The sequence below is a fragment of the Elgaria multicarinata genome, chromosome 8, assembly GCF_023053635.1.
Source record: "Elgaria multicarinata webbii isolate HBS135686 ecotype San Diego chromosome 8, rElgMul1.1.pri, whole genome shotgun sequence".
Taxonomy (NCBI): Eukaryota; Metazoa; Chordata; class Lepidosauria; order Squamata; family Anguidae; genus Elgaria; species Elgaria multicarinata.
This window is the reverse complement of record NC_086178.1, coordinates 115,356,734-115,378,600: the sequence shown is the minus strand read 5'-3', so window position 1 is coordinate 115,378,600 and position 21,867 is coordinate 115,356,734. Positions and strand designations below refer to the sequence as shown.

The 21,867-nt window shown below is 42.8% G+C and overlaps 1 protein-coding gene across 4 annotated transcripts in view; it reads right to left on the bottom strand.

Moving 5' to 3' along the window:
* The window catches only part of GBF1 (golgi brefeldin A resistant guanine nucleotide exchange factor 1), a 209,735-nt gene that overhangs the window by 80,386 nt on the left and 107,482 nt on the right, over positions 1 to 21,867 (bottom strand). For 3 of the 4 annotated variants that reach the window (XM_063133220.1, XM_063133219.1, XM_063133221.1), the window contains 9 exons: positions 19,579 to 19,705; positions 16,885 to 17,102; positions 14,839 to 15,007; positions 8,805 to 9,016; positions 7,667 to 7,765; positions 5,587 to 5,781; positions 4,354 to 4,540; positions 1,666 to 1,803; positions 522 to 610 (listed from right to left, as the gene is read on the bottom strand). In XM_063133220.1, the coding sequence (XP_062989290.1) occupies positions 522 to 610; positions 1,666 to 1,803; positions 4,354 to 4,540; positions 5,587 to 5,781; positions 7,667 to 7,765; positions 8,805 to 9,016; positions 14,839 to 15,007; positions 16,885 to 17,102; positions 19,579 to 19,705 (1,434 nt within the window). The remainder of the gene's footprint in view (positions 1 to 521; positions 611 to 1,665; positions 1,804 to 4,353; positions 4,541 to 5,586; positions 5,782 to 7,666; positions 7,766 to 8,804; positions 9,017 to 14,838; positions 15,008 to 16,884; positions 17,103 to 19,578; positions 19,706 to 21,867) is intronic. The other variant, XM_063133218.1, reaches the window with a different exon arrangement.

The window sequence follows — 21,867 nt, the reverse complement described above, 5'->3', positions numbered from 1 at the left end:
AATCTAGGTTTGGCTGATTCCTCTTGATAGGTTTTATTGGCTGTTTTAGCTATTGTCATGCAGTTTTTTGTTGCCTTCATTTAACTGTTTTTTAAATGTTAAAATGCTTTGAGCACTCTAGAAAAGTAGCCTTACATGTTTTAAATAATAAACATATTAGACAACTTCCAAATGTCTCCATTCTCTCATTTTCATTGATGCAACCCACCTTTCCTGCTTCATGCCACTTCTAGCTCTTTGCTCTCATCAGCCCAAAATTACATCATTCACTTCCCAACTTCTTCTGTTCTTTCTTGCTGCTTCTACTCATTGGTACTCCTTACCTCCTGACATTTGCCTGGCTCCTTCTGTTACTCTGCTTTCAAACTAATTAAAATTTACCTCTTCCTCTGGCATACTCAGATTTAATCTTCCTACTCTCATCATGTATCTAGTCTTTTTGATTTTAAGGATGACGATAGAGTACACCTAATAATATTATTATTACACCTAATAACTTTCAAAACAATAATAGGTCATACCTTCTTTTTACTCTTAATCATGATCAATTCTTGTGTTGTGGGTAGGAAACAGGAAAAGCGAGTGGGCTTCCTTGGGACAGTTCTTTCTGCTAAAAACAAAAGCAAAGGGTTTTCACAATGGATACTTTGTAACAGTTAGCATTACTTATTATATTCAGTTAAACAACTTCTTTTTCCTTACCCACCCCAACCCTGCAACAGTGGGTTTTTTTTCCAATTAATACTTTTATTTATTTTCCACAAAAAACAGACACATAAGGAAGGTACAAAAAACGAACAAAAAAGAGACACTACAAACTATACAAACTACTACACCACACATACATCTAGTAAAATAAACACAATACATAAGGCTATATTTCATTTAAAGCGATCTTCATGTCAGACGGCAAACATCCGTTGTTTCTATATTACCAGGTATGAATTTCATAACAACAAGCTAATGTATATATATATATCAAAGGCAAAGGTACAGGTTATATATAAAACCCACAAACAAATAAATCATCCTTTTGCTGTTCCTGTATATGCTCAGTAAAAGGTTTCCAGTCCAATACATATGAGGCTACTCTGCAACAGTGTTTTTCTTTATTAGCCCAACTCCCACAGGAGAGTGTTAGTTGATCCACATGAGAACGTTCTAGCCTTAAAAGCGGCCTAAAAATAATTTTAAATAAAATAAAAAGAAAAGAACAAAAAACCCTTGGATGGCTTTAAAGGGGGGTTGGATAAATTCCTGGAGAAGACTACCAATGGCTACTAGCCCTGATGACTATGTGCTACCTCCAGTATGAGGCAGTATGCATATATACACCAGTTGCTGGGAAACATGGGTAGGAGGGTGCTTTTGCACTCAAGTCCTGCTTGTGGGTTTCTTGTGGGCAGCTGGTTGGCCACAATGTGAACAAAATGCTTGACTAGATGGACTTTGGTTTGATCCAGCATGGTTCTTCTTATATTCTTAACCACCTTCATTCAAAGCCATCTCTACAAATCATTGTACCCAACAATGTAAAGACCATCAAAGGCAAAAGTGAATCATTTATACCTCCAGCTATAGTACAATTTCGGAGGGGTAAAAAAAAAGAAAGGAAACATTTGATATGTCCATTGCACACAAATGACCATCAAGAATCAGGTTTACCTGCATCATTTCCCACCTCCAAATTCAGACAGTCTTGCTGCTTCATATGGCTGATCATCAAGCAGCCATTCGTGGGTGGACATGCCTCTGCTAATTCAGCAGTGGGTAACTTGCCCTCTGTCAGCAGTCCTTCAACAACTACAAGCAAAGAAGACAATTAAAATAATCTAGAACAGTTTTAAATACACCATGTTATTTTATAAATGCCAAGCTGAATGAAACTCCTGGTCCCTGCTGTTAAATGCCTCCTTGAATAATGATTCAAAAATGTTTTGGCAGATTGTGTCGGGCGCCTTACGATCCAACTGCCAAGCACCTAGTTGCACAATTCCAGCTCAGGTCTGGGAGGATCATTTCAGAGCCATTTTTACCGACCCAGACACTATACAATCAGCTCAGGCTGATATGCAGGATGTCACTTTCTCCTCCCTCCCCCCGCCCCCGGAATTCGGTCTCTAAGGAGGAAGTGATTGAATTAATCCAACAACTTAAAGGGGGTAAGGCACCCGGCATAGATTTTATCCTTGCTGAATTTATTAAAATCAATCAGGATTGGTGGGCCCCTTTGTTAGTCGCCCTTTTTACCGTTATAAATCAATCTGGCAAAATCCCTGACAGTTGGAGACACGCAATTGTGGTTCCGATATACAAAAAGGGACATCCAAAGGACCCTGGGAATTTTAGACCTATCAGCCTCCTCTCAATAATAGGCAAGCTGACATCCTCGAGGCCAATAATGTTGTCATGGAGGCCCAAGCTGCCTTTAGAAAGAATCACTCCACCTCTGATCATGGTCTGATTCTTTTTCACTTAGCGGAGAAACATCTTAAGTTTCTACGTAGCAAACTGTTTGTCGCCTTCATGGATCTGAAGTCCGCTTTCGACTCCATCCCTAGAACTAAACTATGGGAGAAATTAGATAAGATCCTGGTGGACAAAAGACTTATTAATCTTATAATGGTTCTATACAGAGACAGCAGGATGCAAGTTAGATGTGGCACACAGGGACAGCTTTCAAATGAAATTCTTATGTCTAGAGGAGTAAGACAGGGCTGTATCCTCACACCTACGCTATTTAACTTATACATAAACGATATTGAGGAGGCCCTGTCTGACCCCGAAGGACACTTGCCCAAACTTGGTGCAAGGAAAATTCCTATTTTACTTTATGCAGACGATGCTGTTATTCTCTCCCGCTCTAGACCTGGTTTGAAACATCTTTTAATGAAATTCTCCAACTTTTGTTTGACCAACGATCTGAAAATTAATTTTGAGAAATCTAAAGTCATGGTCTTTCAAAATAGATTTTCTCAACGTCGGTGGTCCCTTGATCGGCATATCCTGGAACAGGTGAAAAATTTCTCTTACCTGGGGCTGTTATTCCATCCTGGAGTGCCCATAGATCAGCCACCCTTAATAAAGCTTCAGTCAGTTCAGCCGCAATAACACGCTTTTTCTTTACTGCAGGGGGAATGTTTATAGTACCGTCTGCCATCAAAGTGTTTAATGCCAAGTCTGCAGCCCAGCTTTTATATGCCTCCAATATCTGGATAGGGGGATTAACATCTGAGATACATAGGCTACAGACAAGGTTTTTGAGGACCCTTCTTCAACTCCCAAAGTGTGTCCCTAATTCTGTACTTTTGTTGGAAACCGGGGAAAGCTCTCTTTCGCTTAGGGCTTGGTGGTCTGCCTTAAAATTTTGGTTGGAAGTTAGTCTTTTTGGTAGGGGCTCAGGTCTGCTTCCCTGTCTGGCTCAGGACAACTATGTGAACAGCTGGTCCAAGCTTCTTGCCAAGAAGGCAGCTTCAATAGGTCTCTCCTCTTCCCTCCTCCTTAATCTGGGCTTGAATTTTGCTTTTAAATCTGTTAAACAAAGACTGTGGGATATAGCCTTCTGCGACTTACGCACTCGCACTCATGTTTTTTGCTCTCCCAGTGCATTGCACGTTCATTACGTTGGGCCTCTTCAGCTGGCTGACTATCTAAAGAACCTGTCGGTCGCTAAATATCGTATTGCCTTCTCCAAGGCCAGATGCAATGTTTATTCTATTGAATTACTTCAGGGCAGATATGCTGGTGTCCCTTATCAGGAACGATGATGCCCCTGTAGGAATATGGAAGGGGAGATGATGGAGCATATCCTTCTGTCCTGTAGCTTTTATAATCAGGCCCGCCGTCTTATGATCACCCCATTGTTGAGCAAACTGTCCAGAAGTTCAGACAAATTTTATGTTAAGTTTCTGTTGGAAGAGAAGTCCTCAAGAGTAACTTTGGCTGTTGCTAAATTTCTTACAGTGGCAGCCAGGATTAGAGCTCTTTGTGTATTAGACGAAAGTTGATAATAGCTTTAACTATATGATTTCATGTTTGATTCTTGTTTTTTTTTTATGGATCGCAATAAAGAAATATGGTATGATATCCCTTCATTTGAAGAATCTTAACTATTAGCAAAGAAACATTAGTCAAGTTCATGTGCAAAATTAAAACTGGAGGTGATGGACTGAAACCTTGTTGTGAAGAATTCCATAAAAAGCAAGCAGGTAAGTTTAAGAGGTTTGGGCATAACAGTATCAAGGTGGGATTGAGCATTTACGGAACAGGGTAGCAGTCTTTTTTAGAACACAGTCAGGAAGGACAGATATTACTGCAAATTTAAGGTGAAGATATAAAATAAAAGATTCTCACTAGGGCTTGTTTCTTTGATGCTACAGGCAATTTCTGTGCTTGGTTTCAGTGCTTCTTTCTCCTGCTGATAGATGCTGCTGAGCACTTTGGCTTGGCATTGTGCTTCAGTTCTATCGATCACTGTCAGCAATGCTTCAAGGGACAGTAAGTGAGTAGTGTACAGTTGTCCAGAAACAGGAAAGGCATTCTGGGAAAATCAAGCATAGCTAAGCATTATACTATATCTCGATTTGAGTGAGGAAAACTACACACAGCCATACAAAGCTCCATAACAACAGCCCATCCCTCAAAAGTCACCTCCTCCAAATAAACTAAGTTTGTTCAATTCATGTCACTCACTGCTGGCTTAGAATGCACAACATCACTCAAAACACTGATGCTGAATCATTCTTTGCGGCAGGAAGGTTGCCACATTGACACCAATATTCCCTGTAGAGAACATTTGAAGTCTGAGGGGAGATACTCATTCCCAAATATACACACGCCAGTCAGCCACAGTAAATTGCATCTCTATGGGGATAGGTCATCACAATCCCAAATGTTTGGAAATGTGAGTTTCTCCTATATACTCTTTGTAATCCTCACAATCCACAATGAGGTTAGCCAGCCAGTTATTGAATGTATGAGACGTCTCTTCCATTGTTCTCTGCTACCATTCTGAGATGTGCCCATTCTTTCTAGATTTCTAGTGGATGTTTCCCAGTTTGTTCATGCTTAGTGTTCATCACAAACAGTACTAGCAAACACATCTGTTGTCATAAAGTAAGAATTTACTCTTACAACCAAAATATATGTGACAAAAGGAGAGCCATCATCAAATTCCCCATGGTTTTTACAGATAAACTGCAGCTGGATTAAGGGGATCCAATTGGGATCACTGTACTTAAAACTTTCCTCTGCCCCATTTCTGATTCCTCAACCGCCCAGAGAGCTCCGGCTATTGGGCGGTATAAAAATGTAATAAATAAATAAATAAATAAAACCTGTTTTACATCCAGATTACCCACACCTTAGCAAGCACCATAGAATCAGTTTGGAGAGCCCTGGCATGGGAAAGTATAAAGGGACAATTTGTTTTCATAGAATCACAAATTTGGAATGGATCTGGTGGTCATCTAGTCCAACCCGACTCAATGCAGGATCTACATTGCTATTATTGTTCAAAAACAGCCACATCTAGTTACACTCTTATTTTCTGCTGTGTTGAAATATGTGTATCTCTACTTTCAGGACCTTGGAGAGCAGTTTGGTGAGATCTTCAAATAGGTTAGCACAGTAATAGTCACAGTCATAGTTGATGTAGAGCTCAGTGACAAAGCTAGGAATCCTCCAGAGCTGAACTATGGCCTCCAGGGCCATCTCCTTCATCTCATAGGGCATCTTGGGGTTTTCCACAGTGATAATATCCATCAGCTTCTTTATGTACATCTGGTAAAAAAAAAAGATTAGTTGGGGATATAAGCGGGCAAGAAAAGACAGTTTTTAAGTCCATATGCAACACAGAGGATGATTATAACTCACACTGTTTCCCTTGTCTTGGTCTCCAGCACTTAAAAATGTATGAATACAGCACACACACATATTTTTCTATTTCAGATTTAGATATAAACGAAACAGTCCTAGATACATGGTTTTGCCACTAGAACTGTCTAGCAAGTGAAAGAGATGCAGACTGGGTTTGGACATCACAATAATCCATTGTGGGTTATCGTATTGACTATTGGGGTTTTTTTTAACCCATGATGGCTTATTTCACCAAAATACCCCACTCTGATAACCCATGATCTGTACAATGAGTTATTTAACACATCATGGGTTATCACGTCATATGGTGGTTAAAGTGGCTTATTTTGGTCGCCTACAGCAAGAGCAGTCAAAACCGCGGCTGCCACTCTCCTCCAACCAGCAGATTTGTTTCCATGATCTGCCTAATAATTGATTGCATTTACAGCCCGACCCAACCCTAACCATTCCCCTGGCAGTTCACACTGCAACCTCTCCAAGTGTCAAGCACTGTCTCGGTCAGGTGGTGGCAGCTGCGTAGGATTGTCATTTTGCCTTGTGTGCATCCCTGCCAGGGGATTCAGTATATGAAGTTTTGTCCTGCTCTTGCAAACTTCCAAGGGTTTATTTGCGAAAAAGCGCTTTAGATCACGTGGCTTTGTCAATGCGCAGGATTTTCAATGGGTCTCATGTGTATCCCTGCTAAGGGAAGCTGTGTACGAAGTTTGGTCCCAGTTCTGCAAACTTCCAAGAGTTTATTTGCGCCATCCCTTTTTTGGTGCACCTGGGGTTTTCGCACCTGTGTTTGTAATCATGCAGGGTTTTGATGGTACATTGAATGTCTACTGATTAGGGGAGGCTGTGTATGAAATTTTGTCCCAACCCTGCAAACTTCTAGCACTTTAGAGCCACCACCCTCTTGTCAGAATGATGGTGGAAGCACTGAATTAAGTCCCTGTACTCTCTCCTCTCATTGGGAAATTGTGGAAGGTTAAAACAGGCTGCTGCGATGCTATCAGTGGGTGAAACAGCGCCACTGCTGGGGCGGGAGGACTGCAGGATGACATGAGGCAGGAGGATGACTCAGATTATGCCCAGTAGTTTGTCTGATTGTGTGATGGAGAACAGTCGCTTATTTTCAAAATAAGCTACTGTGAGTAGCTTATTAACCCATCATGGCTTAAAGTGACTTGCAAACATGGACAATGCCTTTAAAATGTGCATTAATAGTTGCTATACGTTTGGTTTGGGGACAGGGTCATGCAGACCCCAAGCGTTAGTGTTCTTCTGCATGAGAAAATAAAATACTACTATGATTAGTTTGTAAAAGCACAAAATGCTAACCATCAGACAGAAAAAGACATTCTGCAATCCAATGACACAAGAAAGACAAGCATTATATTGAGGTGTGGGAAAGAGAATCTCCTCACCTCATTCGGTTTCCTCCCTTTTCTACTTGGCCAGAGCCAATACTGCTTAGACTTCCAACATCCCAACCAGGACAACTTGGGATCTATGTGCTGCCTCCATGGAGAAGACATGCAGAGAGACTTGACAACCACCATTTCTGCCATTGGGCCTTCCCTTCCCAGGTTGCATCAGTGAAGTATAACTGAATGGATTGTCTACCATATGAACACCAACTTTAAGAAGACCAAGAAGGAAGCTTGAGAATCTTGGAGTCACCTCTAGTTTCCAAAATAGTCTCCTAAATTCTTATACAGGATTCTATGCACATCCATGCACCAAGCCACAAAGCTGTTTAAATGATCTCTTTGGAAGACTAGTAGGTGCACTTCAAAGGACTCACCTCCAGTTGGAATTTCAGATGTTCTCTCATGCTCTCAAAGAGGAGGAAGCAAACCCTAAGGGAAGCTGAATACAAATTAAGCCGCTCCACACTCAACAACTGGGAAAGAAATAAAAGATGAAGGACAGTTAATGTAGATATAATCTTTTTCCTCCCATCAGGAAGGAAAACCAAAACCATAGCAAAAAATATTTCTTCCAAGATGCAATAACACAAGGGCTATCATTCTGAAGGTACTGCCTAACGGGTATTCAAACTTAGCAAGAATCTGAGCCATCAGTCAGGTATGCTTTAAAGGTAGGTTCCTGCATTGAGCAGGAGGGTGGACTCGATGGCCTTATAGGCCCCTCCCAACTCTACTATTCTATCACAGAATAGTAGAGTTGGAAGGGGCCTATAAGGCCATTGAGTCCAACCCCCTGCTCAATGCAGGAATCCACATTAAAGTATCCCTGAAAGATGGCAGATGGCTGTCCAACCCACAACCTCCCTAGGTAATTGGGCCCATTGTCATACTGCTGTAACAGTCAGGAAGTTTTTCCTGATGCCCAGCCGGAATCTGGCTTCCTGTAACTTGAGCATAATATTCCGTGTCCTGCACTCTGGGAGGATCGAAAATAGAAATGCAATAATAAAAAAATACAGCTTTGTTTACAGACCCTTGATCATTCACGTTACCCTCCTCTGAACCCCCTCCAGCTTGTCTGCATCCTTCTTGAAGTGTGGTTCCCAGAACTGGACACAATACTCAAGATCAAGCCTAACCAGTGCCGAATAGAGGGGAAGCAGTACTTCACATGATTTGGAAGCTATACTTCTATTAATGCATCCCAAAATAGCATTTGCCTTTCTTGCAGCCATATCATATTCAGCTTGTGATCTACAACAATTCCAAGATCCTTCTTGTTTGTAGTAATGCTGAGCCAAGTATCCCCCATCTTGTAACTGGGCATTTGGTTTCTTTTTCCTAGGTGTAGAACTTGGTATTTATCCCTATTAAATATCATGCTGTTGTTTTCAGCCCAGCACTCCAGCCTTTCATTACTTTGAACTTTGTTTCTGTCTTCCAGATAATAGCTATCCCACCCAATTTTGTGTCAACTGCAAATTTGATCAGCATTGAGTAAACCAAACTCACTTGAAAGAGATATCGACATAATTCTTCTTTCACAAGACCTAGGAGAGACGGACAGTTTGCAACAGAAGCCAACTCCAGAGCAACAGTAAGCAGCTGTAGTCCCATGTGGATCATCACCTCGGAGTTGTGGCGGTCATGTGGGTTCGTGAGGGAGATGAGGAAGCGGAGTAGTTCTCGGATACAAGGCAGCCCATACGGGACTAATGCTGTTCCTTGTGGGGAGGTCGGGGGAGAGAATAAGTAGAACATTTATAACCATTGCATTTCTACTCCAGCCTCTTTTCAATTAGCCCAAGAGAAACAAAATTATTCTTGCTAATGGGAAAGGCAGGTTGCTTACCTGTAACTGGAGTTCTTCGAGTGGTCATCTGTGCATTACATCCATGGGCTCTGCGCCTGCGTGAGCTCAACTCCGGGAACTTTCAAAGCTTATGATAATTTTAGGCGGGAACCCTCCTCCGCGCTGTACTGCGCATGTCTACTGGGTTCCCACCTACTCTTTCAGTTTTAAACCTACTTGACCACATTGTGGCCCTTTAAATGGATAAACAACAGAAGGAATAACACCAAGTGGGGATGGTGGGTGGGTTGTGTGAATGCACAGATGACCACTCGAAGAACTCCAGTTACAGGTAAGCAACCTGCCTTTCTTCTTCGTGGTCTCTGTGCATCACATCCATGGGTGAATGACAAGCTTACTCACCAGGTGGAGAGTCGGTGTTCTATTGTAGCACTTCAGAGAGGATGAGGCGGCCGAACGAGCAGTCCTGTCTGGCTCTGACGTCCAATCTGTAGTGACGAACGAAGGTCGATGGTGTCGACCATGTTGCCGCCTTGCAGAGGTCGGGTAGAGACGCTCCTCTGGAAAAGGCAACTGATGTGGCCACTGCTCTGGTTGAGTGGGCCGTTATCCTTCCTGGTGGATTCTCATGAGATGCTTCATATGCCAGTCGAATGGTCTGAACCACCCAGGACGCTAGCCTCTGGGATGATACAGCCTGCCTTCGTCTAGGTCCTCCATAGCATACAAAGAGGCGTTCAGTTGGCCCAAAGGATTCTGTCCTGGCTTTATAAAAAGCCAATGCTCTACGGGCGTCCAGTGAGTGAAGAGATCTTTCAATTGTAGAGGTGGGAGCTGGAAAAAAGGCTGGGAGGATAATGGATTGATTAACATGGAAATCTGAAACTACCTTTGGTAGAAAGGTAGGATCAGTATGTAACACAACTTTGTCCCTGTGAAATTTTAAGTAGGGATGGTCTACCCGGAGGGCACACAGTTCTCCTGCTCTGCGAGCAGAGGTAATTGCTACCAAGAATACAACTTTAAACGTGAGGAGCCGTAGGTCAACTGTGGCTAAGGGCTCAAACGGTGTCTTGGTTAATGCTTGTAACACGAGAGACAAACTCCACTGGGGTAACAGATTGCGAACAGGAGGTGCGATGTTCTTTAGTCCCCTAAAAAAACTTTTAACTAACGTGTGTGAAAAAAGAGGACAGATATTGTCCCTAGAGTACTCATTGTCTTTAGTAATGGCTGCTGAGATAGCAGCTAAATAATTTATTTTTATTTATTTATTTATTTATTACATTTTTATACCGCCCAATAGCCGAAGCTCTCTGGGCGGTTCACAAAAATAAACTTTGATTGACGTAGCCTTAAGTCCTTTGAGGTGTAATGAGAGAAGAAAATAGAGGATCTGTGGTATTGATGGTTTATGTGGGTCAAATAGTTGGTCCTTCGCGAAGGATTCAAATCGGTTCCACTTAGCAGCGTAGGATTTTCGAGTGGCTGGTTTACAAGCCGCCTCGATTATCGCTCGTACGGGTGATGATATGGTCGGTCGCCTATCCCGGTTACCCTCCACATGGTCAGTTTCAGCGTGTGGAGGTCTGGGTGGTGGATTGCTCCCTTTTCCCACATCAATAGGTCTGGTGTCGTTGGAAGACGACGGTATTCCCCCTGTGACTGTCGCATGAGAATCGTAAACCAGGGTTGCCTCGGCCACCAAGGGGTTATGATGATTCCGTTCGTCCTGTCTGTTAGGGTCTTCGCCACGACTTTCGTTAGTAGGGGGAACGGGGGAAACAGGTAGAGCATCGGTTCTGTCCATGTGAAAACAAAGGCATCGCCGAGGGATCTTGCTCCCCTTCCTGCCCGACTGCAAAATTGTCGACATTTCGCATTGTTCTGGGTGGCAAATATATCTACTTCTAGGGTGCCCCACCTCTCGAACAGATCTTGTATTATAGAGTCCTTTAGTTCCCACTTGTGAGAGGGGACGTGTGTGCAACTGAGGTCGTCGGCTAAAATGTTGTCTGTGCCAGCGATACGTATGATGCGTCCGTGGTAAGTGCTCTGGACGGATTCGGTGGGCTGAAAGGTATACCCTTCGAGATATTCTCGCCGGTTTTCCAACAGAGGAGTGATCTGGTTATTGGCGAGGGAAGGTGTAACCAAGTGCGTTTCGGGTCTGTGTTGAAGTCGAAGTGGTGGATGAACCAGTTTTGTAGTGCTCTCATCTTGAGGCGGGCTAGTTTGACTACAGCTGTGGTGGATGCCATCAAACCCAGAAGCCTCTGGATGGTTAGAGCTCGCACCTTGGGGTGTGATGCGACTTGTGACGCGAGTGTGGTAATTATGGTGGTTCGGTTCGATGGTAGGAAGGCTTTGGCCGCCACAGAATCCAGTTTTGCGCCTATGAACTGGATTGTCCTGGTAGGGTACAGTACCGACTTCTCGGCATTGACACGAAGTCCCAGTTGTTGCAGGAGGTATAGAGTTCGCGATATGTCCGAGAGGAGTTGGTTTTTGGATTTGGCTACCAAGAGCCAATCGTCCAGATAGGAATGTACCTGAATTCCCTGGAGTCTCAGGTTGGCGCAAACGACTGCCATTACCTTTGTAAATACCCTCGGGGCCGATGCCAAGCCGAAGGGGAGGACGCAGAATTCGAAGCATCGGTTGCCAATTGCGAAACGGAGGAATTTTTGGCTTGAGGGATGAATTGCGATATGAAAATAAGCATCGCGGAGATCTATCGCTGCGAACCAGTCTCCTTGCTGGATCAGAGGCAGAATTGATGCCAACGTTGTCATCCTGAACTTTCGTGGTGTTACGTAAAGGTTTAGGTCCAATATCGGGCGAAGACCTCCGTCCTTTTTCGGGACTGTGAAATATCGGGAGTAGAAGCCCCTGTGTGTTTCTTGCGAGGTGACAGGGTAGATAGCGCCCTTTTGAAGTAGAGTCCATACTTCCTCGCATAGGGTTGGTGAGGGAGTTGTGGTTTTCAGTCCCGAAAAAGGAGGGAGGTCTTCGAATTCGATACGGTAGCCTTGTTTGACAATGGAAAGTACCCAGTTGTCCGTAGTGATGGATTCCCAGGTAAGGTAGTGTGGGGATAGGAGGGGGCAGGAAATTTGTCCTTCGATGCCTAAAACGGGGGGTATCGTATGGGAGTCAAAGGCGCTGCTTTTTGTTGGAGTCCCCTCTTTTTCTCGGAGTTTGGTACCTAGGAAAGGTCTGTGTATAATGGTGTTGTTGCCAGTTGGGTTGCTGCCTATTGGTGCACTCTGCAGGGCGGCGAAACTGCTGAGAGGGTGAGCTCCTGTACCACTTGCGTTGCCTGAAACCGGTTTGCAGTTGCGATATCCCCATTTTACGTGCTGTGTTTTTAGCTTTTTGTGTAGCATCCATGGTGTCGTCAGTTTTGCTATTAAAGAGACCTTCCCCGTCAAACGGGAGGTCCTCAATTCTTTTACGGGCTTCCTGTGTTAGCCCGGCAGAGCGTAACCAGGCGTGGCGGCGCAGGGCAATTGCCCCCACCATCGCCTTTGAATTGCAATCCGTCTGGTGACGGGCAGTATTTATTTGTTGTCGTGCCATTTTCTGTGCTTCCGCCTGAAATACTTGGGCAAGTTCTCTTTGTTCCTCTGGGAGGTAGTCGGATAAGGATCCCATCTTCTCCCAAAGGAAGAGCTGATATCTTGCCATAACAGTTTGATAATTCGCGACTCTAAGTCCCAGAGCAGTAGAGGAATATAAACGTCTCCCTAGCAGGTCTAGTCTACGTCCCTCCTTATCTACAAGGGGAGGAATGGACTTTCTGCGATCTCCCTTGTGAGGCTTCCACAATCACTGAGTTAGGTGGGGGGTAAGAAAAAAGAAACTCTGCGCCAGGTTCCTGAACTCTATACATGTTTTCTAGTCTTCTAGCTGTTGGTGGCATAGAAGATGGGTTTTTCCACGATAGTTTAGCCGTTTGAAGAAGGGTAGGTAAAAAGGGTATAGCTACCGAGGTTAGCATTTCCGAATGGACTGCATCAAAGTCTTTGACATGCTCTATAGTCTGGTGTGTCTCTAAGCCCAGAGACTGAGCCATTCTTAGGACGTTTTCGGTGAAGTGGCCCTTATCCTCTGGCGGGGAAGTGGATTCGCCCGTCGCAACCGCTCCCTCTGGAGATGGGGTGGAGGGGGTTACCGACGAGACCGATGCCGAATCGGATTGGTAATCCTCCTCTGGGGAGCAGGAGGATTCTCAGTTGCCTGCGCCCAGTGCATGAGCTGGAGGTAGTTGTAATTCAGGCCTGTGATGTTCCGAGGCTGAAGCCAGATTTGTTATTGGGGCTGTCTGAGTGGGGGCAGGTACCGATGTCAGGTTTGGTATCGACCGGGAGACTGGTGGTGGTGGAATGAAATGATCCTCCTGTTGGTACCGAGGGCCTGGTGGTGGTGGTGGAATAAGATGTTCCTCCTGTTGGTACTGAGGGGGGTAACCATGCCAGTCATAATAATAGTGGTAGTCCGGTGGTCTGAAATAATTCCAGTCGCCCCAACCGTAATACGGTCTTGGGGCTGACCAGTTAGACTCTCTGTCTGAGCCTAAGCGGCACGATCATGGGGAGCGTGATCTGTCCCTTGAGTATTGGCGTCCATGAGACCGTGAGGCGTGTCTCGGGGACAGGGTCTGCAGACGAGATCGAGGGGATCTATGGTCTGTGCCCTCAGATGGTGGGTTGTGTCTCGGTTCCAAGTGCGTTGGCGGAGTAGGGTCCCGTATCTCGCCCTCCGACATCGATAGAGTGTGTCTCGATGTCGATGTCGGTACCGAGGCCTCACTTGGAGGTAGAGGTTCGGTACGTGAGGGAGCCGGCGAATCCAATACTGGTGGTGGAGGAGGTGGCGGCATTGCACTTAGCCTCAAAGGTTCGGACACGGGTGTCTCCTGCACAGAGTGTCTCTTTTTCTTTTTATGGGATTCTGTATGCTTTGGCGTACAGGCCTTCTTTGAGATCTTCTTTGCTGTTGCTACAGATAGGGAGGGGCCTGGTGTTGGAGAATCAAGGCGTTCTGTGGAGCCTTGTCTCTGCTTGCATTGTGGTCGCGGAGAAGGGAGGTTCGTCCACTGCGAGTAAGGTTTTCTCCCAAAGAACAGCACGAAGACGATCGGCACGATGTTTTCTAGTTTGCCTGGTGAAGGCTATGCAATGATGGCAGGATTCTGGAATATGTTGTTCTCCCAGGCAAATTAAACATAGGGAGTGGCCATCAGTAGGGGGCAGTTTGGCTCCACACTTTACACATTTTCTGAAAGGGGCCTTAAGGGCCATACGCGCCCAAAAGCGGCGCGGAGATCGCGCAGTTTTATGCGCTACCGAACTATGTACAGGAAAAACTATTTACACAAAAAACTAACTCTAATAACACTTTTTTTTTTTTTTTTTTGGATAAGCTAAGAAGAAAAACGCTTCTTTTGACGAGAAGTCCCGAAGAACGAGCAGCCACAATGGCGGTCAAAAAGAAACTGAAAGAGTAGGCGGGAACCCAGTAGACATGCGCAGTACAGCACGGGGGAGGGTTCCCGCCTAAAATTATCATAAGCTTTGAAATTTCCCAGAGTCGAGCTCGTGCAGGCGCAGAGCCCATGGGTGTGATGCACAGAGACCACGAAGAAGAAATGCCAGGTGCTTTCTTCCTTCTTTCCAGTAGTAGGATGGATAGAACCAAAGGACACTGATCTTGTTCCAAAGCACTCACCTTCCTTTTGAGAGCACTGAGTAAATCGCACTCCCCGGGGATTGACATAGTCCATGTCATGAACAGAAGCAGAGTCTGAGTGTTCAGCTACAGACGTGCACTCCTCAAGAACCTCTGGGATGGACTCCATTGAGGCAGATGGGGTCTTTTCCTCCTGGGGGCAGTAATTCTTTAGCCATAAAGATAATAGCAAAGGAAATTAGTACGAGTTAACATGTTGTATGAACAGCTCACTGAAATAACAATCCCATCCACTCAAAAGAATACTAATCTTCAGAGAATATATCCCAAATATGTAGCCCAATGCTTAGCTGTGTAGCTACTCGGGGGAACAATGACACATTTAAATATAATGAAGCTGCCAACTTATTTCCTATTTCAGTCTTCAGATTCATCATATGATTTTCATATACTACTTGCTTGCCAAACCCTTCATCATCTCCTATAGTTTTGGGGGTACAAAAAATAAATAAGGAACCACTCGGACAGGTTCAGTAAGTTATCCTGATGAGTGAGATACAGGACTTTATCTTCTGGAACCAAAAGGCTGGATTCCGATGTTTGAGATAACTTGTACTCATTTTCCAACAACAAACATGGTCCATAAACTATTCAACAATGCATGATCTCAGAAAGCTAATATTTTTGCTTGTTTCTTTACATAGAAAAGAAGCCTTTTGTGAAATCATATTTCATAAAGGATTGTGAAATCAGTTCTAAGAAAATATAACTGTAAACTTTAATATGTTTTAAACAGATTGTTTCTAAAAGAAGACAAACTTTTTAACAAAATATATAAAATACTGATTTAAACAAAACAAATCAAATTTAAATTCAAAATCCAATTGTCAAATAAAAAAAAATCTATCCTGTACAACTATTAGTCAATATTTCAGCTCTTTCTAGCCCTGAAATATTTCTCAGTCATGTCACTTAAAACTTGCCATCTACCTTATAAGAAGTTGCAAAAGGCTAATGGCGGGAAATTCTCCTACGTGTTGTCTATTTCCCATAGTCATTGCTGGATTAGCATCTAACATACTTCACTGTTTTGTTATGATCACTAGATCAGATCCAACTACGTTAGACACACTTTAATCCAGAAAAATCAATGTGTCTTAAGTAAGTCATAACTAATTTATCCTACTGATTTCAGTGGAAGTAAAGCATGAATAACCTAGTATGGATCCAACCCTACATCTATACCTACAGATATATTGGTATAAGAAACTGTGGGCCTGTTCAGACAATACACTAAGCCATGGTTAGGCCACTAACCCTTTTGCAGCAAAGTCTTATTGAGCGTGTTTAAACTGTAGTTATACAGCACTATGGTTAGAAATGGTTCACACAACATGCTAAGCCATAATGTTTAGCTCAAAATGCTTAACCACTGTGGCTTAACAGGTCATTTGAACAGAGTCTCTGTGTATAACATTTCAGTCCTACACAGATGTTCAATGGGACTTACTCCCAGGTAAGGAGGTATAGGATTACAGCCTACTCCACTTGGGAAGAGGTTCTATAACCATTACTAACTTTTGTCTACTAATAAGTTTTCAGTTTGTGTATTTAAATTCCTCCTCTTCATTCAAAGCATTTATTATCATATTAAAAGGAAACCGAGCAGAAAAGAGAATGCATGCGCTTCCACAATCTGTGATTTTTACAGAACAGGAATGTAGTAGAACTATAGAGCTGTGATGCAAAGTGAGACAAAATCGATTGTACATACTATTAACGACATTCAGAAGTGCCAATCCAGAGTGACATCTGGAGTGGCTTAATGTAGAAGTCAATGACAAAGCTGCAAAACTTGGGGTCTTGGGTGAGTGGGGGGTGGATTTCCTCAATGAGGACTGAGCATGCTCATGGTCTAAACCAGGAAGGAGGGGGAATAAAATTGAATAATGTGAAAAGAAGGCATGGTTGACTTGCTGAAACTCTGAACAAGAGCTCTCTACACCACCACATATTATTGCAGGTCACTTTTGTAGCTAGCACATCTGTCTGCTGGGTAAAATAAGCAGTAGAATAAGCTCAAACCTGGGGCTCTAGCTGCTCTCTCACCCTAGGCTCAGATAAAGGCACTGCTGAACTGATTCCCAAAGGGTCAACCAGCTGCAAGTTTGTAAGGACTTCTTTTGAGCGCATCTGGGATAAAAGATCTAAACCACTGTCAGTAGCAGGGCTGACTGTAGAAGATGCATTTTCTGAACTTCCAGATGAGATGGGAGAAGGTACATCAATGAAATTAACTCCACCTATTAATAAGAAATAGAAGCAATAAGTTAGCCATGTATAAATTACAAGAAGATCAGTCATATTTTGACATTAGTGCTGGTCCCACTATTTATGAACACATTCTTCAAGCTTTTACAGCTGTTTCAAACATTGCAGTTACAATCACTCAATGTCATTATCACTGCTTCTATAAAAAATAATGGAGAAGCTAGTGGAATATTATGTCCCAACACAGCATTTGAGTCATTCTTTTCAATAATTCTTTTTGACATCTCTTATTTATAAAGCTGGGTAGGCAGCCCTTTTTGGACCGTAGGCGCATTTGGCAATTTGAAAAACTGTCCTGAGCTCTACCTCAAAATGGCTGCCATGGGAGATATGGCTAGTCACAACAGAGAAGTAATCTGCCCAAAAGTCTGTCTGAGTACAAGGCAGAGATGGGTCTGAACCCCACTAAACAACTCCTTTGAACCTGAAGTTTTCAGTGACCTAAATTTGCTTTGAAGCAATCCCATCTGTCAGTAAGAAAATGCGTTGTTTTGTTTTGTGTTTGGAAAAAAGAGGGAGTGGTAGGGCACCTCACCAGGTACCAAAAAAGGTGCCTGGGGGCAGACCGAGGCCCAGGGCTACCCACTGATATAAAGTGTCTGGCTGGTGACTGTTGGATAGAGGCCATGATCCCACAGATGTGTATGCATACCAGTGTCAATCCCTCAAATAAAGGAATCTCTGAATCTGTTCACACTGTAGCAAGAATACAATATGAGAAAGGTTGATTTTCTGCAATGCACAGCCAATTGTGCGTTATGATTAGAAAGAAGAATATCACTTGTAATTAAACTCTAAGCCATCTTGTTGATCTATGCATAGTTTCTACTTCTTACAGGATCTTTCTATTGGACAATTTTCCATGTCTTTTCATTATTAGATCTTTTTCCAAAGGAATTTGATTGAAATTTTATTCAATAAGAGAATTGGATCACCTGGGACAAAAGATAACATTTACAAAAGCAGGAAAAAGAAAAAGATCAGTCTGAACAAAGCTGCCAGAATCCAAGCCAGAATGGTTACTTGGGAAGGAGAGGGACAATTCTCACCATTCTAACATTCCAGGCTTATTCCATGCAAACATTTTCCAATGGGACTGTTTCAATAACAGAATGTGGACTCGAAGGACACAACCACAACCTTTTGGAGTTAGCCAGTCAGATACCTGGAATATCTCCAGCCCTACAGCTCACCCCATCACTGGTTGGTCCTGTTGAAGTTTCTACAAACTAGCTGGGTTTGGTTACTAAAAGGAAAGGCTGAACCTCCATCATCATCATCATCATCTATATACCATCTTATCTGCCAAAAGGCAATCAAGGCAGTATACAACAACTAAAAACAATCAAACTGTACAACAATAAAAACTGTAAAACATAAAAACATTAAACATGGTAAAACATTTAAACTACACGTTTTAAAAGGCTAAATTGAAGAGATTTACAGAGTCAGGGCCAATCACAGCTCGTGAGGGAGCACTTTCTATAGTTTGGTAGCAATACAAGAGAAAGCCATTTCACACATGCCTGACAAACAGGCTGCTGTGGGCAATGGTGCCCTCAAAGGCCTCTTCTCCAGATTCTAATACCCAGACAAGTTCATAGTGAGACAGGTGGTCCCTTAGATAGCCAGGTAGGTGCTGACTTTTCCTCTTCCTCTGTCCCTACCTCCTGCATTTCCCTCATAATATCCTCTGCTGACTCCTCCCTCTCAGGGTTCATTGGTGTTTCCTCCTGCCCCCACCCCCACCCCCAATCTCTTCCTATTCCCCTCCACAGGAGAATGGTGCAGAGTCAGGGGGCTGCCACACAGGTTTCTACATTGTCAGAGTCTCTCTGTACAGCTCTGATAAGTCATAGCAAGGTAGTTGACAGGTATGTGGTTTCCAACAACACAGCATAGTTCATTCACTGATATTCATTTCCTTGTGGCTTTTTAAGTTGTAGTATCTTTGGGAGTACATTTTATGTTTTATCAAAAATAATGTAACCTGTCAGAAGTATAGACCACATGCCCAAGGTTATAATTGGAGTTCGTGTTCTATTCACCTGTTATGTTCACCTCAGCCCTACATAGCTTAAACCCAGGTACCTAAAAGAATGCCTGTTCTCATATCAACCTGCCCATTCCTTAAGGCTCTCCTCCAGGTGCCCCAGCCATCTGAGGAACAGGAGTAGCCACCTGAGAGAGTGAGAGCCTTCTCAGCAATGACAGCCTATTTGGGTATTTCGTCCTCAGAGGGGCCCACCTGTTGCAAACATTGTTATGTTTTTGGTGCCAGGCCTTTCACCCAGGCTTTTAAATGCATTTCAATGTATTTTTTTTTTAAGATGATGCAGTCATTTTATTTGCATAATTTATCTTGTTTTTGTAAACTACCCTGGAAACGCCACTGAAGGGCTGTATATTCATTTTAATAAATGAATGAATGAATATCACTTGCCATACCTGTACCATTGGCAGCAGTATGTTCTGTTCCTTGAGATACTTTGGTGACATGGCAAGAGTTCCTTGGCGATCTCTTCTGCTTTTTCCACTTTGATGAGTCACTCATTCCCCCTGCTCTCATTTTCAACTGTGAATAGCAAACACACAGAATGGAATGACAGCTGCATTCCATCAGGTCAAATATAGAATCCTACAATCATGCCAATTAATGACCTTGTATGTTAATTCAATTTATAATAGATAAAAAGCTAGTTAAACAGATTTTTTAGAGCAGAGTATGACTCTCACAGGTATGTGTGTTTATGATTGTATCTATAAACAAATCAGATCCCAAACTGGTCACATTCTTCCGACATCTAATACAGCTTCCCCAACATAATGACCTCCAGATGCTGGACTACAACTCCCATCATTTCTAGCCAAAAGGCACATTGGTCATGCTGACTGAGGATTGTCAAAGTTGTCATCTAATACATTGGGGAAAGGTGCTCTAGTATAACCAAGAAACAGAATAAAAAGCAGTGTTATGCTGGTTCGATTAATTCTCAGTTGCTCTCATCAAGTTCTATAGGGCAAAATAAATGAGCTGCAAACAGGAGCGGCATGGAGTTATAGTTTTAAAAAGCAGGCAATGATGTTTCTGTATGCAACCTTCCTCTCCCCTCAGTGTTCGTCTTTTGCTAGCAAGTTTTAGACTACCACTATATATTATCCACCCAGAGAAGAATGTAAGTTGTCTAGCCTAGGCGTATCTCCTTACAGCATCTGTCAAGGTTTGCCTGATGGGAATATTAAGAACATGGAATTTTCAATCCCACACAATTCTTTTAGTATTGTCTAACTTTTATTACTATGCAAAATGAATTGTAGACCTTTCACCCAATTGCACACACTCCTATTAGCAGGCTTTCAGACTTATGAACCAGATAGAATTTTAATTTTAAATTTGGAAATCACTACATAAATTACAAAGCAAATTTGTTGCTTTTTAATCATAGTTATATCGATGAACACCTTTCTAATCCAACCAATAACTGGAGTATTTTTGTCATGAATCTAAAGAAAACACAAATTACTGCTCATTATTTATTTATTTTTAATTATTACCCTGCCTTTCAATTCTATGAATGTCTAGGGTGGTTTGCAATGAACAAAAATAAAAAATTTAAATACCAAAGCATTAGAATAATACTAAAATAGCACAGCAACAGTAAAAACAATAAATTCAGTAAACAGCAGCATGATCAAAGAATTAAAAAACTAGAAGCCCTTCGCCCAGCCTCTAAAATTTATTAATCTACCATCGGGCGGACCTCCCTAGGAGAGGTACTTCAAGGTGACAGGTCCTTGCCCACATAGCCTCTGACAGTGGGAGCATCCAGAGAAGGGCCTCAGTTGGTGAACTCAAAGTAAAAAGATTTACCTGGGAGCAGGCAGTCATTTAGATATCCAGGGCCCAAGTTATACAGAAATGTAAAGGTTAAAAACAGGACCATAGGAACCTCTTCCTAATGTTTAGTCAAAATACTTCTTGTTTCCACAGTAAACATACCCAACTCCTCCAATCTTTCCTCATAATGCTTGTGCCCTTTCTACACCGTCCGTTTTTCCAGGGATCATCCCTGGATCATCCCTGTGCATCCAGTGATGTAAATCCCGGGAGCAGGGAAGATCATCCTTCCAAATCCACCTAACAGTAGCCCACATTGTCTTGCCCACATTTTACAAGCTTGCCAATGAGAATAACATGGGGGACCTTGTCAAAAGCCTTACTAAAATCAACATACAACATACACAACATCCCCTGATCTACCAGGCTAGCAACTATGAATAAAGGACATAAGGTTAATCTGACATAACTTGCTTTTGAGAAGCTCTCCTGGCATTTTGGGTTTTTTTCCTAGATACTGACACTGACTCTTTAACCATCTGTTCTGATCAGTGGTTTCCTGGAGCCTCCCCCTCTAAAGATTTGAACATTTGCCTGTCTCTAGTCTAGCAGTACATCACCTGTCCTACAATTAATAACAATAACAACAACAACAACAACCAGACAAAGGCTCTGATATGTATATACACAAGTTCTTTTAGTACCCTAAAATGCAATTCATTTAGCCCTGAAGACTTCAACTCCACCTCTTTATTTACCTTGGGCTTCAATTCCTTCCCTTCATCATTTTATATATATTTGCCAGTTCAAGCACAGTTTCCTCTGTGGGCAATGTAGTTGAGAACATATGTCTTCAATCTGTCACCAATTAATATCTCCTCCATATGGAGAATTAGTAC